Here is an 18,099-nt window from a genome sequence, read left to right on the forward strand (position 1 = left end):
GCATTGCCTGCTTTTTCACCCAAAACCTAGAATTGTGATCGCTTCATCCTGAAATCTTATTACGGACACAGATCCCATTTGTCAACAAAGGACAAGGATACAGCGAGACAAGAAGACAAGGAGGAGCAAGCGCGGCGCCAGTAACATCTGCCCTTATTGTTTTATTTGCTCGTATGCAGACTACTCAGAGTGCCCAGACTGGCCCCGCATGGACGCTTGATATTGCAGAGACACGTGTAGAGCTTCGTGAAGCTGTTCAGGCCTGCAATGAACGTGGACTCTACTTTTCAGCGCGATGGTAATGGAAATGCTAGACGGCATGACTAAAAGCTGAAGATGAAAAAAGCAAAGCATTGACTTTGGGGTTCGATTCATATTTATTAGGGCAGCTGAAGCACTCAACGGCCTTCCTACCATAGGCAGCAGCGGCACCCACAACCATGAGAATGGACTTCCATCTACTACAGGATCTTTGGGGCCCGAGACTCATCAGAGCGGTCACCATATCTCTAAATATGTAGCAGAAGTATCGCTTTACTCAAGTATGGCTATTACGGAGGCTGATCTGGCTGAGTTTGACACATATTTGATGGCAAAGACTTTCTTCGACCTCAAAGAATATGATCGCTGTGTGTCTGTCCTGGAAGAGCGCACTAGCCATAAGTCACGATTCTTGAGACTCTATTCGAAATATCTTGTATGTAAGAGGATTCGCATTGTTATCGCTCCATTAGAAAATGCTCTTTTTTTCTGAACTCTCTCTCATTGGCCATAGGCAGGAGAAAGAAGACGGGAGCAAGATACGCGCGAGGTTTTAGGTAATGCGTATGCTTTTTGCTCTACAAAGTCTGAAAATTATTAAAGCCTCCGAAGATGATTTGGCACCATAACCTTACGATCAAAAAGGAATGTTGCCTCTTTTGGGGGGTTTATAGGCCCATTAGACAACGCCATGGCGGTCAACAGAGAGCTTGAAAGTATTTATTCGGAGCTTACAGCTGGTTACCAGGCGGGGATCCTCGACTCTTTTTGCAAATATCTGTAAGTATAGCGGGTTTTCCTAATCATTTAATAAAGCCTAAAATTGATTTTAATCCATAGTTGGGTCGACCTTTAACTTTTTTTTTCTTGATACCATCTTAGATATGGCTTAATCCTGATCAAACAACAGCGCAAGACTCAGGCTATCGCAGTCCTTATAGAATCTATTAATCAGTATCCGTATAACTGGAGTGCTTGGCAAGATCTCAGTTCATGCTTGCTTACCTTTGCTGCGGTAGGCTGCTGACAAAAGCAAAAAAAAAAAAAAAAAGACACAGCATTTCACACATAAAGTACTGAATACGGATACAATTTTATTAGGTCACGAACATTCAATCAGATCTACCTGTTAGCTTCATGACGACCTACTTCCTCTCCTATGCCACCCAAGAGTACTTTAGCAGCCAGCAAGAAGACGCCGTGGTTTGGCTGGAGGAGCTGAGTGAAGCATTTCCAAGAAGTGCATACGTCAAGTGTCAACGCGCGATAGCACTCTACCACGCTAGAGGTGTGTACCCATATTGAGTCGAATTATGGATTTGTCTTTTCATTTTTGTTGAAGATCCCCCTTACGGTTTTACTCGATAGATTTCCCAGAGGCAGCCAATGTTTTCGAGGAGCTGATAACGGAAAATCCGCATCGCCTTGATAATTTGGATATTTTTTCAAATGTTTTGTTTGTAACGGAAAATCGGGCAAGGCTGAGCTTTTTAGCACATAGCTGTGCTAAAACTGATAACTATCGACCAGAAACATGTTGTATCATTGGAAACTACTATAGTATGAAGGCTGAGCATGAAAAAGCTGTGGTTTATTTCAAAAAGGCTTTGAGATTTAACCGGAGCTATGCCTCAGCGTGGACATTACTTGGACATGAATACCTGGAAATGAAAAACACATATGCAGCAGTAGAATCCTACAGAAGAGCTGTCGGTAAGTTTATGCACTATGGTGATGGTCGAATCTCGTGTCCGATGATGGAGTTTCCGTTATAACATTCAGCATACACATTTATGCTCCATGTGCTTGTCATGTCATATGGTCATCAGACTTCAATCATCGTGATTACAGGGCTTGGAATGGTTTAGGACAAACGTATGAAGTCCTCAAGATGCATTATTACGCACTCAACTACTATCAAAGGGCTACAGCTATCCGACCATACGATGGTCGGATGTGGTGTGCCATGGCTGAGTGCTATGAGTATCTAGATCAAGACCTTGCTGCGATCAAATGCTATACAAGAGCATTATTAGGCTCAGACCAAGAAAAGATGGCACTCAAAAAACTGCCCAAACTGTATAAAAAGATTGATGACACTGAAGCTGCAGCACATTACTTTCGGAAAAGTCTGGAGCAACTACGAGAAGAACAGGTTAGTTTATTCTTAGTCTGTATTGTTCTTTCAGTCTCACGACAGTTAAACATAGTAGCCATTCATCATAAATGTCCGATGTCTTTTAACTCTTCTTTTTAATTTCATCCCTTATAGAGTGAGTCAGAAGATACCTCAGAGGCATGTATTTTTTTGGCATTGTATGAGCGCGAACGAGGCAATCTTGCCGCAGCGCTTGATTATGCAACAGAAGCGATGCAATGTTCATCCGAACAGCATCAAGAAGACGCGAGGGCATTGATGCGCGACATTCGCAGCGTGCTAGATGCGGGCGAGACATCGGAGATAGACTAGGAGGACCATGCTATGCGTATGCTTGGCCTGTTGGCATCCACTGTTCATTTGTGCAATAAACAAAATAAGTGTGGCGCCATGCTTCCTTCCCTGCTGACCTTACTGGCATTGATCTGTCCAGTTCATTGATGTGAATTTGATCGTCCCAGTAAAAGTCAACATTTACATGTCCCAGTGTCTATTCAGCTGCAAAGTATACATCTCTGCCCCAAGAATTATCCAGCAGTATAGAGTTGCGTTGGATCAAGTATTATCGGCAATAGTATCAAGCTGAATGCTACACTCAGAGGATTTCTGATTCATTTGTTTGATCATGTTGGGATTTGACTTAAGAATCGATTCTAGACGCCCTATCATCAGAACTGCTACAACGGCTGCGTCAATACAGTCGAATATGGTGTATTGATCAAGGAACCAATGTGATCATCATCAAGAAGAGCATCTCGGACAATCACGATCAAGTACCTTTTGTGATGTCTTGTACGGCCAACAAGCTGTTGTTAATATCCTGAGTCCATTCTAGAACAATTCGGGAAAAATGCCACAGACGCTAGGAATTACAAAAGTAACCATTCTGGAAAGCTAATATATTGCTGGTTCTTCAACAGTTAGCTCACATGCCAGATGCACATTGATAATGACAGCCGAACCAAGGTTATCTATGCTACATGAATGGTCATTTTTGCAGCTCGATCAGGAACCTAAAGGATAAGGAGCTTCATAAGGCATTAATGGGCTACCTGAAGGGGCAATTCTAAAACTCTAACAACTGCAAACTGGGCATTAACAATAGCGACAGGAATACAAGGAATATTTAACTGAATACTCCATTACCAATGGATACGAGCTCAAAGCTACATACTACAAGCTGATATCGCCTACATAGAACGCAAGACATCGCTATTTTCTTTATCTCTTAAGTTATTTCCCAGAATGGAGCTATTGCACACGACGAAGAGTATCTCAGATCCCGAGTGTGCTGCCAGTGCAAGTTGGCTGGACATGTAGCCTACCAAAACTAGTTTAACAGTGCAATAGGGTTTGAGATCACATGTATATATATCATAATGTTAACTGTACACTGTTGAACAGCTGTTTCACATGAAATGTCTTTGTCATTTTTTTACATCTGACACGTGAGAGTCACTGTGGAGAACAATAAAAAGGACTTGTCTAGCTGAGGCAACATTGAAGAATGGCAGCCGAATGAATACAAATACCACTGTCATTGACCCTTATGCTAGTAGGAAAAAGGATAAGCGAGAGAGAAAGGGAGAGAGGGAGAGAGAGAGAAAGAAAGAGAAAAGAAACTACGTTATTGACAAAGTTCAGGAGCGTGCAATGTGCGAGAGAAATGTGAAAGTGTGCAGTCCCTTCATGGTCGGTCGCCTTTTCGAGTTAATCTTTCCTTTGTCTCCTTTACCCTCTTTCTCTTCTTTCATTGATTTGTCCCATTGTCTATTTGTGTGTGCTCCCATCCGTCAATCTCCTGATCTTTTCCCGTCTTAGCTTACAAACTGCACACATCAAAGACAGACCACCACCTACTATTCCTGGATATAAATACAGCAGACGGCAAATGGGTATCTTTTCAAAACCCACGACGACTTCGGTTGTCTTTGATCCTCACGCCTTCAAGGCGGTCTTGGTCAAGGTTGTAAGAGCCTACTCCAATAATCGATCTACAGTCAAGCGCTCTATCTGGATCACCATTCTCGTCACCCTCGCCTTTCGTATCCATGGCATGGCAACAAACAAGCCCAAGAAGGACAGCAAGAAGTCCGGTCTTATCAAGGGCGATAAAAAGAATACTAAAGTAGCTGTAAGTTCCTCGATCCTCGGGTTTAATAATATTGTTTATTCACTAATGAATGAGGATCAAGAAAAGCCTGGGCAGATCAGAAGGAAGATTACAAAAAAAAAAAGAAAAGGGGGGGAAAAGTGGTTAAGTAAACGTTGCGAATGCAAAAACTCATTAATCTTTTTCCACCCTCTTTTTCAGGTTGATCGGGTCTTCTTCGAACGATTTATGAGGCTCCTGCGCTTGGTCATTCCAGGGTGGCGATCTAAAGAATTTTGGCTATTAATTGTCCATTCAGGATTCTTGGGTATGTACTATGCATAATACACATTGGTAATTCCCTCTTCCCTTCACTATCAAAACTGAAAAAGAAAGTCGAGAATACAGGATGCCATAGCTGGGGCATACATAATTTCTTTATTAGTTCCCCATATGTCTGACCAAGCCGTCCTTTCGACATTCTAACCTCAACTGTCTCTCCTGATGCAGTCTTTAGAACCATGCTTTCCGTGTACATTGCTGCCCTCGATGGAAGGATCGTCAGTGCTTTGGTCCGTGGTCAAGCCAAAGACTTTATGGTGGGTCTTCTCTGGTGGATGACCGTGGCTGTACCTGCCACTTATACCAACAGCATGGTAAGTTCATAAAAAATTTCTTTCAAAATGAGTGAAAGTTTAGTATGTTGATTTTTTTTTATTATTATTCTTGTTTCCTTTTAAAGTTGACGTATATGCAAAGCAAGCTGGCCATCCAGTTCCGTACACGTCTCACGAACCACATTCATGAGCAATACCTCACTGACATGACCTTTTACGCCATCGGCAATCTGGACGACCGTATCAAGAACGCAGATCAGTATGTTTTTTTTTTTTTTTTTTTTTTTTTTTTTTAACTGCAATGATATATATTAATAGCTCTTATTACACTACATACGATTTTACCAACTACCAACCTTGACTTTTTTTTTTTTTTTTTTTTTTTTTTTTCGTTTAGGTGCATCACAGTGGATGTCAACAAATTCTGCACATCTTTATCGGAACTCTATTCCAACTTAGCCAAGCCTATCCTCGATGTTATTATTTACAATGTTCAGCTCTCTAAGAGCGTTGGGGGCGAAGGATTATTCGGTGTCAGCGCACTACTTCACGCCTCGGCCTTGGTGCTCCGGGCATTGACTCCTCCATTTGGCAAGATGGTAGCGGAGGAGCAGCGCCTTGAGGGTGAGTTCCGCTTCACACACTCACGAGTGATCGAAAACGCTGAGGAGATTGCACTCTTTGGAGGACATGACGTCGAGAAGGCGATCCTGGACAGAAACTACTTTGCATTGATCAAGCACGTCAACCGCATCTTCCGCATGCGTGTCTGGCACGGCATGCTCGAAGACTTTATCATCAAGTACTTCTGGGGCGCCATGGGTCTTGTCATTTGTTCCATCCCTGTCTTCTTCAAGCTTCCTGGTCAGAGTGGGGGGGCTGATATTGGAGGCCGTACCGAAGGTCAGCATCTTTTTCTTAAGCTATTTTTTTTTAAAAAAAAAAAAAAAAAAAAAAAAAAGTTGCTATTGTGACTAAAGAGTTTCATTTTTACAAATATGTATTCAGGCTTCATCACAAATAGGCGTATGTTACTAAGCTCTTCGGACGCATTCGGACGCATCATGTACTCATACAAAGAAGTGACTGAGCTGGCTGGCTATACCGCCCGTGTGTCTGAACTGTTGGACGTCTTTGAGGATGTAAAGGCAGGTCGTTTTGAGAAGAGACTGGTTTCCTCAGCATCAACGGACGAGAACGCTAGGGTGCTCTCGGGTCGTGGCGACGTGGTCGAGGATGACACCATTGAGTTTACAGATGTCCCTATTGTGTCACCCAACGGCGATGTTTTACTCAAGAAGTTGTCTTTCTATGTCAAGCCTGGCATGCATCTGTTGATCGTCGGTCCTAACGGTTGTGGCAAGAGTAGTTTGTTCCGCATTCTGGGTGGCCTTTGGCCCGTCTATGGTAAGGGACATCAATAGGGCTAAAATATCATATTTTTGCTATACCATGACACTCAACTCTAATATTTCTTCTGTTGATTTATTGTTTGTTTGGTAGGCGGTACTGTTCACCGCCCACACCCTAAGAATATATTCTATATTCCTCAGCGCCCATACCTATCCCTTGGAACACTACGTGATCAGATCATCTATCCTGGCACTGTAGAGGACATGAAAGCTAATGGATACACAGATCAAGATTTGCAAGAGATTCTTGAAGTTGTTCAGTTAAATAACATTGTCGAACGCGAAGGCGGATGGGGCCGTGAGCGCGAGTGGCGCGATGCCCTTTCAGGAGGCGACAAGCAGCGTGTATGTTCTTTTATTTGCTATTTGTTTACTTGTTTTCTGCCTTGGTAAAATATGGCGCTGAAATATTTACAATATTGTTTTTTAAGATTGCTATGGCCCGTCTCTACTATCATCGTCCTCGCTATGCTATTCTTGATGAGTGCACAAGCGCAGTGAGCATGGAGGTTGAAAAGATCATGTATACCCACTGCATGAGTAAGTTCAAGCTGCCACTTCCTCTTCATCAAGCACCGATTCCTTGAAAATGATTTTTTAGATGGATGTTAATGTTCTTTTTTTTTTTAGAACTCGGAATTTCTCTCCTAACAGTATCTCATCGTCCTTCCTTATGGCAATACCACAACGTAAAGTTGCTCGCCGATGTATCTTTTGTTTTATTTATGTAACACTTAGCGATTCAATGCTAATCTCTTGCTTTTCTTTTTTGCTTTTTTTTTTTTTCTTCAGTACATTCTCCAATATGATGGTCAGGGTGGCTATGTCTTCACCAAGCTAGATGCTGAGCGCCGGCTTGCTCTCCAGGAGGAGCGTCAGGTACTGGAGCACAAGCTGGCCGAGATTCCCAAAATTGAGCAACGTTTGGAAGATCTCCGTAACCTGATGATGGAACGTGGCTCTGGTAAAGCTACTGATGAGGCTCAAGAGTCCTCTACACACGCATAAAACGTCATATCCAGTGTGTATTTCGGATTTTTCTATTGATTAGATGAAAACAATTAGTCGTTTCCTCTTTTCCTCTCCTTCTGCTTTTCTAACCCCTTGTTCATTAGCCATAGAAATAAAACTTTGTTGAATGATGCAATGCTTGATGTAAACTTTTATTTGACAGATCTTGCCTATGTCTTGTCTACTTGTTTGTTAAAAGCCAGCGCGGTTTCATACTGTGATATACGCTCCAACTGAGATGGATCATCGAGCAAGATCGCCAATCCTGCAACAATCCTCAATGTTGCAACGTCTCCTCTCCGAGCCAGAGTTTGTAATCCAACAGATGATGTCGCCTGAAGAATCTCCACAGCGTTACTTAGAGTCGGATCGGAAGGTCTATGCTGACGATATGAGGCTCTTTTTAGCACTGCCGCTAGAGTCAGCTGGCATTTGCTTGCTTGTACATAAAACCCACGTCGTTCCAAGTATTGGCCCCATTCTGTCAAAATCTGTATATGAAGTTTTGTCAAATCTTTGGCTGTAGTAGCAACTGACATTTGGGACACATCCATTATACCCAAACCTTCCTGAGGCTTGTTACTCTTTTCTTGCGCATCCATCACCACATCTGAGCCTTCGATACCGCTTTCTTCCTCGTCCCCGACATCTTCATTCTCCCAAGATCGTATTCGAAGCAACATCAACGCCTCACGGTACATTTCCATCTTGCGGTATGCATCAATGGCTTCAAAAACATGACCAATCCCCAAGTAGCATAACACAGCGGCATGGATTTCACCTCGCACTTCAAACTTGGATGCCGTTTTCTTCATCATCTCCTTCCAGGCACCCACTCCACCCAATGGGGATAATGCTATACCAATCCAATCATGAATCCCAAGTTCAGAAGCCGGAAGTGCTCCGAGGACATCCATCATCTTTGGAACGTCACCCATCCAGTAAGATACTGGAATCTGGCCAAGTTGAGCAAGTCTCCTTGCTTTTACTGGTGAACTTGAATCACTATCCTTGTAAACTGGCGCCGTAATAACACCCATGCCGCTTCCTACTGAAAATATGCTGCTGTGGTGTTCTTGTGTCTCTTCTTTTCTCTCTCCTTGCCCCTCCCCTTCCTCCTGATCTTGTCCCTGCTCACTTGCTTTCCTTTGCGCATTTACCAGCACTTGGGCTTGGGATGATGCTTTTCTAGAGTGGACTTTGCTAACTTGATATCCCTCAAGCTCTGCCAGTGCTTTGATTGACTCTCGTGAACCGTAGAAAATCAAATCGCTACAGGACGCTCCTTCGTCATCAGTCGCGGCTACTTCCTCCGGAGCATCACACCTCTGTAAATGTTCCATAACTTGGTCCTTGGACTTTTTTTTGATACCAACTTTTTGCTGTTGAATGATTGCTCCGTCCGTGTACGTAGAACAAGGCCCAATAATAGAACCTTGAGAGACTCTTTCGCTTGTATCGGCATGAGTGCTTGAATTTCCCTTATCTTCGTCGTTGTAACTATCATCTAGGTTCATCTCATCCACATCCATGCCCAAGATACTGGACAAGATAACACCTTCTTCCTCATCCTTCTCAAGAAAGTCGCGCATAGCGCGCCATCTCTTCCTCGCTGCCTCATGCTCCGCTTCGCTCCTAAGTGTGCCTCCCTGCCGAAATCGCCTGCAGTACAGGTTACGAGCCAGTCGTATAATCTCCAGATGAAGCTTTTCTTTGGACTGGGTTCGGAAAGCCTTCGAGCTTGAGGGGAAAAGATTGACTCCTTTAACAGGCGTTATCGATTTATTATCTTTGGATGCCGTTGGTGGATGCCCTGTGGAGAGTTGAAAAGCACTACCATCTGTAACTTTGGCTGTACTCGCCCGCGCTCGCTTAGATGCAGTAAGATGAGTTTGTGGGATGGGGTCGCCTTGTCTTTTCGGCAACTCAGACTCTTCTGCTGCTTCTACCTCTATATGAGTTCCAGTTCTTACGTTACTATGAGGCTCAATAAGCGGTCCAATCTGCGTTACTCCTACTTGATCTGCAGCACTGGAAGCAGTTGCTTGGTCCTTAATTAAAGAATACATTCCTGAATGCGGGTTTGAACCCACTCTCACATGCCTAAGCGCCGCAATCTCCTCTTCTGAAATTTCATGCTTTCTCCAATTCCAAAGGCATACTCTCCAATCGTTCCCACCAGTATAAATTTGATCCACCTCTGACAAACTCCAGTGCGCTGAAAGGGCCTGATTCCCATGACCATCGAAATAGGCTAGTATTTTATGTTGTTGCGGAAGAGGCTGGGCAACAGCAGAATCGATTGCATTAGCAATATGCATAACTGTGCCGGCTGCTGCTGTATCAATGTAATCCATTTCTGGGTCGTTCTGACAGAGATTAGCGCTCAGGCCAACTTCGTCATTCGTTTGAATCTCGTAGACAATTGCTTTTCCATCAAACGAGACGCTCACGATTTTTTGGCCAGTTGGGTTGGATTCTTCGGCGGGCCTATGCGGCGACCAGGCTAAGTCAGAAATCCCTCGTGAGTGGCACGAAAAATAGGCGTGAACACGACGCGTGGGTAAAACTGTACCACTATCCAATAAACGCAGCAACTGTGCCTCACTCTTATCACTCTTGCTAGCGCTATCCTGACGTCTTCCGCTTGTCTCTCGCTGACCACGCTCCCTCTTTCCTCCCAGAGTTTTGGCTGAAAAACAATAGAGCTTATGGATGGCCAAAGCACCATCGTCTGATCCGCTAGCAAGGAGATAAGAAAGCTGGTCGTAATCTTTGATAATGTTTGACCCTCCATTTTCAATCCAATTCCACTTCAGCCGGTTCACGCGTCGCCGGTGACCTTGATACACGTATACCAACTTGAAGTATCTCAACTCAAATACTTCGACAGAGCCATCATCATTTCCAATCGCAAGGAGGTCTTCATTGGGATGAATAGCAACATCTCGTCTCTGAGGAGCCTCAATGCCCTTGATAACCTTTAATGACTGATACCACGCGGAATTTTGCTTCTGAATCACGGCTTCAAGACTAAGACTCTTTTTTGTAGGCTTCGATGTATCTGTGACGAGAATTTTGCCATCACTGCCACATGTGACCACACAAAATGTAGCCTCGTGAAGAGAAAAATCAAAGAGATCCGGAACCGGGGCCTCAAATACCTTTGGGGTACACCAAGTCATGGAAATAACAGGCCCTTCATGATAAGACTGAAAGATTGTCATGTTTTGGTCCACCTTACCTTTGCCAACCGCTCTTTGCCTCCCGTTTTTCCTTTGTGTCGATTGCTGATTGTCAAGTCCAGACCCACTCATAATATCCTCTATCATCCCAATCTTGCCATTCTCAAGTCCAAAGCAAAGTTTGCCCTCGTCAAGAGTGTGCCACTTTACTACCCGGACTTTACTCTGCAATCGATCTATAGTCACACATTCATAAGGCTCATCCTGACTAAGTGTGTGCCAGATCTTCACTGTTTCGTTTCCAAGCCCCATGGCCAATCGGCTGGGGTCTAAAGGGCTAATGTCGAGACTATAAACATTCCCTCCAATACATTCTATCTGAGCTATACCCTGGTTGTTTTCAATGTCCCAAGCTATGATCCTTCTATCCATTGATATCGAGAACGCAAAGCCTCCAAGAGGCCACATCATTATCTGGTATACAGTACGGCTATGCACATTTCCATGCATGATCTTGACAAAATCTCTAGTATCTCCTTTGAGTGACCAGCGAACCATACTCCCACTAGAGTGCAGTAAGAAGGACATATATACTTGTGTTAGATGATCGAAATAGACGACAGACATATTCATGTATTCGATATAAACCAGTATTGATAGAGGCTTCGGCAAGAGCATACGTACCGACTTGTACAAGAAACGACCCCTTTACCATCGGAAGTCCATCCAAGAGGCACCCATATTTTCGATCGCTGGCTAGATCCTAGTTTTTTGTCCAGTTCTGGCATTGAGATTATTCTCACGGAGCATTCTTTTTCAATATCCCAGATCCGAATAGATTGATCTGCAGATCCTGAGCCTAAGAGTGTATAACTTTGACTGTGTGACTCTAGCCAAAACCATATTTGATTAGACCCAGTTGAAGGTGTTTTGCACAATTAGCAATCCTTTGTTTACAACGGAGGACAATTACCCGATAACTGCTGCCACGAAAGACTCTGAATCTTTTCTGTATGACCATATAATCGACGCAGCGCAATAATATGAGTTAAATTAACTTGACAAATAAGTATGTCGCCCCCATCCAGTCTAATTAAAGGATTTCTCGGTTAGACCATGTATGCTAAGTGCATAGCTACCTTCTTTTTTCTTGATGCTAGTACTATATGCTTGCTTAATCGTAATCCTTACCCAATAGCTGCAGTATCTGGATGCGCAGGGCTAGAACTTATACATGAAATACTGGGCTTCTCTGGTAGAACCTTTTTATTCGATTTGCCTTGGAACGGTGACCATACAGCTAATACTCCTCCTTTGTCGCCTAATAAAGCACAGATATGTCGGTATGAAATAGTTAGTCTTGACACCGATTCAAAACCACAAGCTATTTCAGGTAATGTTTACGCCGCTTTTGCATATTAACCATTTTACCGGATACAATAAGGCGACCGTCTCCAGTCCATTCCACAGCCTTGACTGGTTTCTAACAAAAAAAAAAAAAAAAAAAAAAAAAAAGCAAGAAGTCATTATTTTTCGTGTCGTTAGCTCGATCAATTCAATACAACACTCTTTTATTACTTGATGCAGTTTCTTCAGTGACGCCACTGCCCGTTGATCCTTGATATCCCAGCAAATAACTTTAAGATCGTCCCCACAGGACGCTACAAGAGTTTTTTGATTGGTCAATGCATCTTGATCTTGTTCGAGTTTAGAGCCAAGGCTCCCGTTCCCTAAAGTAGACGTCATCGTAGACCTTGAAGCTATAGCATTGATCCTGGCGGTATGCCCATTGGCCAATATGCCCTGGTACTTGAGAGTGAATGGATTAAGTATATGGATATCATTGTTAAGAGAATACAGAAGCCAGCCTGTATCCTCGCACAAGCAATAGAGACAGGCTGCGTGGGGTTGATTCCACTGTGGTGACGGAGGGAAAGCGGTATCCATGAAGACAAGGCTCTGTCCGCAATAAATTATCTTTGCTTTCTTTAAGGAAATCGAAAACAATAAAGACAGTCACAGTAAATGCATGTGATAAGTGATTGTGTACGTATGGGTCGAGTCAATTATTAGTGGCGCTCATTGCCACTAAAGCATCGCTCATGACTCTTTTCGTCGTTGAAATTATGGCTGGCAGCATGGTAGCCAAAAGTGACACAACTTGATACCCTTCTTTCTGATAAAATAGCTTCGCTAAAAGTAATAGAATTAGCGCTGGGACATCGAGCAACTTACAGTACTATGTGCCGAATTGGGAGGCTTCGGCATGCTAGGATCGAAGCATACTCCTCTGATAAAATACTTTTTAAAGTAAACAAGAGGATCACTAAGGAAGGTGCCAATCAAGGATACTAAAACATACACTTGTGGAGAATCGTGGTTACCGCATATCTGCTAAACGCCTCCACCTTCGATGCAGCACCTTTCTCGAGTCCTCCTGAAAACCATCAAAGTACTGCAGATGATACAGAATGCTTTACGATTGTGATCTGAGAATATCGAGAATTGAAAGGGCAGCTCAGTAAGTCCCATGATACACATACTCATCTTCCCATCAGCTCAAGTGACAAGAACTCCTTCAATTACCAAGAGAAGTAAGGAAGAAAACGACGGAACAAATAGGGATAAGGAAAGCTCTAAAAAGTCTAAGTAGGGCCAATTGGATCAGGAATGGGATCAAGCAGAGCAATGACAGAACCAAATGTGCCAGGAGTAGGATAAAGTGAGACGGATCTTCCTCCTGATGGTGCCGGACAGATTGTAACCACTAGGAGAACAGCTGTGAGGCCGGGATGTGCCGTCAAGGTTGATATCTCCGTCCATGTGAAGGAACCAGTCTATACTATGTTAAAAGTCCGCTTTCATCGGGTGTTCGAGGTCCTGGTGCTGCAACACTCCTCATTATATGCTTTCGAAACAACTATTTTAGTCCCGACAATAAATTACTGCCTGGCACTCTTGAGTCACGGGAGTCGAAATAGATTTATATATCTGTAACTGACTCTTTTTACATATTCACAATTCCTTTCTCCACTCTCCACTCCACTGTAATCTTTCGCCATGGCTCCTGTCAACGACTCCACTCCCGGTCCTAGTCCTCTCAGCGACATCAAGAATCTGCTCAAGCAACTGCATGAGAAAGTTGATCGTCTCGAAGCCAAGGTCGACAAGGTCGAGGCTAAGGCTGCTGGCAAGGAACAGGATCCTAAACATCTTCGCATGATCTTGATCGGACCCCCCGGTGCCGGTAGGAATGCAATTTCATCTTCGCTCCCCATCTTTCTCTTCATCATCACTCTCTCTATTCTATCTTTTCGCATCATTCTTTTGATCATCAAATTTTTCAAAAAAAAAAAAAAAAAAAAAAAGATCGTGATCATTTCTATAAAAAAAAGCCTTTCCTTTCAGACAAATCAACACTTTGGACGCTTTTTTTTCTGTGTGTGTTATGGGTATAATATAGATTTAGAAGAGGGAAAATAAGAGGGATAAAGATAAGGGACGAGAGCGATTGATCAGATGTGAACCAATATACAAAGTGGATCGTCGTTTGAAGCTGAATTGAAATCGATCATATATCTTCTTGAAGTTGGATCGGTTGAAAAACCAAATGAACAAAACAGAGTGGGAGAAGATGAATAAGCACATCTACCTCTACCTTAATATACAATCAGAGGTGTTATCAATGAAAAAACATAAAAAAAAAGAATATAGGATTGTATGAATTTTATGACATCCTTGGTCTGATCGCAAGGTGGTAACGGATAACAGAGCGATAACGATCGAGGCGGAATTTATCTTTTTTTTTATCCTGCTCTGTTCTGTGAGCAATCAAATTGGATTCAGGGCCGATCCCCGCTTTTAGACGTGATTACCTTTAATTGTTCGGATCTGTTGGCTGACTATTAAGAAGAAAAGAGAGCAAAGGAATTCACATGCCGTGCATATGTCAGTAGCAAATCCTTCATACCTTATTTTGCATGCACTGATTATAACTATAGTGGCTTTCACAAACAGCACATCCATTCAGAAATACATTACATTGCACGCTTACTGATGACCTGTCGTTATCATCAGGAAAGCAATTACAAGTAGCCCGCTAATCTTTTAGTGTCAACTCAATCTGTTGCTTTTTTATCTCTTCTTAAGGTAAAGGCACCCAAGCCCCAAAGATTAAGGAAAAGTACTGTGTTTGCCACTTAGCTACTGGTGATATGCTTCGTGCCGCCATCTCCAATAAGACCAAGGTCGGTTTGGAGGCCAAAAAGGTCATGGATGCCGGTGGATTGGTCAGTGATGAGATCATGGTCGACATGATCAAAGACAACTTGGAGAACAATAAGGAGTGCAAGAATGGGTATGTTTAGAGCAGCTTTCTTATCAAATGCTAAACCATGCTATAGAATAGAATGCCTACACAAAATAGAGACAACTAATTCTTGACTCGTGTAGATTCATTCTTGATGGATTTCCTCGCACCGTTGTTCAGGCAGAGAAATTGGATGCTATGTTGGAGGCCAAGAACCAGCGCTTGGATACTGTCGTCGAGCTTTCCATCGACGACAACTTGTTGGTGTCGCGCATCACTGGTCGTTTGATCCACGTTCCCTCGGGTCGTTCGTACCATAAGGAGTTTGCTCCTCCTAAAGTTCCTATGAAGGATGATATCACAGGCGAGCCTCTTGTTCAGCGTTCTGATGACAATGCTGAGGCCCTCAAGAAGCGACTAGTAACCTACCATAAACAGACTGTCCCTGTTGTTGAGTACTATAAGAAGAAGGGTCTTTGGTCTCAAGTCGATGCTGCTCAGGATCCCAAGCTCGTCTGGTCCAGTATGCTTGCCATCTTTAGCAAGACCGCTTAAAAACCCTTTGATCACTTTTGCTTGATATTTTTCTTTCTTCCTTTCTCGTCTTTAATGATGATATATGACCATGATTTGGTCGTAATGACTGTAGATTCTTTTTTTTTTAACCGACTATACTTCCTATCCTAACTGATTTTCTCGACTGTTACATATTTTCATTAAAGCAGAGAAATGAGTTGTTTGAAGTCTGTGTCTTATTTCTTCGTAGAATGCCGAATATATAATGAATGAAAAGCGCTACCATTAACGACATTATTATTATTATTACTATTATTATTATTTAATAGTTTGAGTGTATGCAATAGAATTACCTAACATAACATCCGTTCAACACTCATTTTACCGCCACTATGACGCCTCCCTGTCTCTCCTAACGATACATTCTCTATCTTGCCATTGCTCATGGCCTTGTCTTCATCCTGATAGTCTTCATCATCAAGTTCATCGCTCATATCAGAGTCTTCCTGTTGAGTTTCATCTTCTTCATATTTGTCTTCGACGTTAACAGGTGTACACCTCCTTTTCCTCTTCTCTAAACTATTACGACACTCCTCTACGAAAGTTTGAGCAGAAATACCATGGCTTGCGCCTAGCTCACCATCATTGGGTATTTCTGGCTCTAGCTCTGGCACGAGGCTAGGCGATGTTGTAGTGGATAGTGCACCAGACGACATTTGAGACAAAAGCAACAAACCATCTTTGGCATCTTCGTCTGAGGACGGCTGCCTAGCTGAGACGCGCCTTGGATCGTGTACAACAGAAGATTTGGGTACAGATGGGAGAGAATGAATAGTGCCAGAAGATGAACTATGCTGTGTATTAATTGCTTGCTCTGTTCTAGCGCGCTTTGAATATGGGTAGCCAAGTCCTGTAGTCATCATGGGTGTAAATATCGTACTGTTGGCACTGTTAAGAGCATCTAACATATCTGTTGTCTTATTGTTGGGGTTGCTGTTGGTAGCTTTTTGAAACTTTGCATTGGCTATAGACTCTGGAATAACAGACTTGAGATACTGTATGTACTCGATAGTGCTCTGCAGAATGGATAGTTTATGCAAATGGTCCTCATCGACGCATGCTGGTACTAAGCACTTTAACTGCAGAATCTTGTCATTAATCCGTTCACGTCTCCGCCTTTCAATCGCCGAATGTGATACCTTACGCATCATTTCACGTGTCTCCTGATCAACCTTGTCACTGGAGGAGGCACGGCGTTTAGAGCCTGCACCTCCATTGGCTTTAGCCTGTCGCGCTGAAGCCATTGTAGGGGCAGTCTGTGGAGGAAGCATCATGAAGCGCTGTGGCGAGCTGGGTATGGAGCGCTGACTAATACCCATTTGTGGGCTTTTTAGCTGGGTAGGATGGGATGCGGGGCTTTTAGGATGCTGACCACTGGAGTACGGAGATGGAAAAGACCGAGGAGACAATACTTGGAATACAGATGTGGATGAAAGGGAGGGAGCAGGGAGCAACATATTGGGGGGTATTGGCTGCTTTAGGTTGCTTTCATATCTCGGAGATTGATGTGGACTTGACTGGTGCTGAGGATAATGCTGTGGTGTCGGATAGGGAGAGAGTGGGCCAATGAAGGGAGACGACAATGAGTGGTTCATACGTGGCGACCGCTGAGGGTTAGATTGAGGCGACATGTTGCTGTAATTTCCAGGCTGCGTTGGTCGTGGAGAAGGTAAAGGCAGTGACCTTGCTCCTCCTACAACTAAGCTGGATTGTGGAATCTGTTGAGGGACCATTTTAGGAGAATAGTGTGGGGCATCATTAGGATGCAACGGCTGCTGTAAAGGTGGAGGAAGTTGATAAAACCCGGAGGAGTGTTGATTGGATTCTGAGGCTTTTTGGTATGGAGAGAGTAGTGAACGTGCGGGGGAAAGAGGTGGCGTTGCACTAGAGTACAACGTGTGATTAGGGCGTGTACTTGATGATATGGAAGCTGACGAGGGATAAGAAGCCTTGCTCGATGAGTATGAAGCATTGTCTGCACAATCGCCGGCATTACCCAGGGAAAGTGTTGCGCTTGGGTTTGGGCTCGCAGAGGGTCGTTCAGGACTTTTACCTGAGCAATTGGTGAAGAATGGTGTAGGATTTGTGGATTTGGTGGCGTTTGATTTGGGATCCTGTGGATTCATGCTGGGTGAGGGATCTGGACTGTGAGGATGATGAAAAGAAGGGTCAGAGAATATTATTGTTGTACACGTAGTAGTTGGAGGTAATGCAGAAAGAGGGATAGACCGATGTGAAAATATGGAATTCGACGCAAAAAACTGATTGAAGATCTCATAGCTTGTGGCGGTTATTCGATTGCAGTTTAAACAGTTAAAGGACACTGAGTAGCAAGTAGTTGGAAACTGGAGATGTGTAAGAAGAGCTGCACCCGGAAGCGATCAAGAGTTGTTGCGTCGTACGCAAAATTACCTGATTCTGTCCTAGAATGGAATATGTTCTGAGAAAGACAGGGAATGAGAAGGTGAGCACACGAAC

The 18,099-nt window shown here is 43.4% G+C and overlaps 5 protein-coding genes across 5 annotated transcripts; 3 read left to right on the forward strand and 2 right to left on the reverse strand.

The window, feature by feature from the left end:
* The first annotated feature begins 26 nt into the window (after positions 1–26).
* On the forward strand, positions 27–2,838 carry BCR41DRAFT_355524 (anaphase promoting complex subunit 8). Its single transcript, XM_022024504.1, has 9 exons — positions 27–298; positions 385–697; positions 776–818; positions 936–1,041; positions 1,144–1,276; positions 1,363–1,549; positions 1,630–1,974; positions 2,091–2,416; positions 2,534–2,838. Exons 1-9 carry the CDS (start codon positions 174–176, stop codon positions 2,729–2,731), a joined length of 1,776 nt encoding a protein of 591 aa, XP_021880451.1. The 5' UTR covers positions 27–173; the 3' UTR covers positions 2,732–2,838.
* Positions 2,839–3,944: 1,106 nt separating this feature from the next.
* BCR41DRAFT_387198 (ABC transporter transmembrane region 2-domain-containing protein) lies at positions 3,945–7,693 on the forward strand. The gene is made up of 10 exons (XM_022027870.1): positions 3,945–4,553; positions 4,734–4,839; positions 5,022–5,167; positions 5,254–5,387; positions 5,526–6,031; positions 6,137–6,535; positions 6,632–6,885; positions 6,972–7,080; positions 7,171–7,229; positions 7,333–7,693. Exons 1-10 carry the CDS (start codon positions 4,311–4,313, stop codon positions 7,546–7,548), a joined length of 2,172 nt encoding a protein of 723 aa, XP_021880452.1. The 5' UTR covers positions 3,945–4,310; the 3' UTR covers positions 7,549–7,693.
* Positions 7,694–7,721: 28 nt separating this feature from the next.
* Positions 7,722–12,683, reverse strand: BCR41DRAFT_397182 (WD40-repeat-containing domain protein; the record flags this gene model as incomplete). Its single annotated transcript, XM_022028872.1, has 6 exons — positions 7,722–11,301; positions 11,421–11,595; positions 11,710–11,825; positions 11,928–12,057; positions 12,168–12,219; positions 12,315–12,683. 6 exons carry the CDS (start codon positions 12,681–12,683, stop codon positions 7,722–7,724), a joined length of 4,422 nt encoding a protein of 1,473 aa, XP_021880453.1.
* A 1,080-nt stretch (positions 12,684–13,763) lies between these two features.
* On the forward strand, positions 13,764–15,772 carry BCR41DRAFT_355528 (adenylate kinase-domain-containing protein). The gene is made up of 3 exons (XM_022024505.1): positions 13,764–13,983; positions 14,886–15,093; positions 15,189–15,772. Exons 1-3 carry the CDS (start codon positions 13,797–13,799, stop codon positions 15,598–15,600), a joined length of 807 nt encoding a protein of 268 aa, XP_021880454.1. The 5' UTR covers positions 13,764–13,796; the 3' UTR covers positions 15,601–15,772.
* Positions 15,773–15,914: 142 nt separating this feature from the next.
* BCR41DRAFT_371506 (hypothetical protein) lies at positions 15,915–17,252 on the reverse strand (the record flags this gene model as incomplete). The annotated part of the gene is made up of 1 exon (XM_022026610.1): positions 15,915–17,252. One exon carries the CDS (start codon positions 17,250–17,252, stop codon positions 15,915–15,917), a length of 1,338 nt encoding a protein of 445 aa, XP_021880455.1.
* Between the last annotated feature and the right edge of the window lie 847 nt (positions 17,253–18,099).

The sequence above is a fragment of the Lobosporangium transversale genome (genome assembly GCF_002105155.1).
Source record: "Lobosporangium transversale strain NRRL 3116 chromosome Unknown BCR41scaffold_23, whole genome shotgun sequence".
NCBI lineage: Eukaryota > Fungi > Mortierellomycota > Mortierellomycetes > Mortierellales > Mortierellaceae > Lobosporangium > Lobosporangium transversale.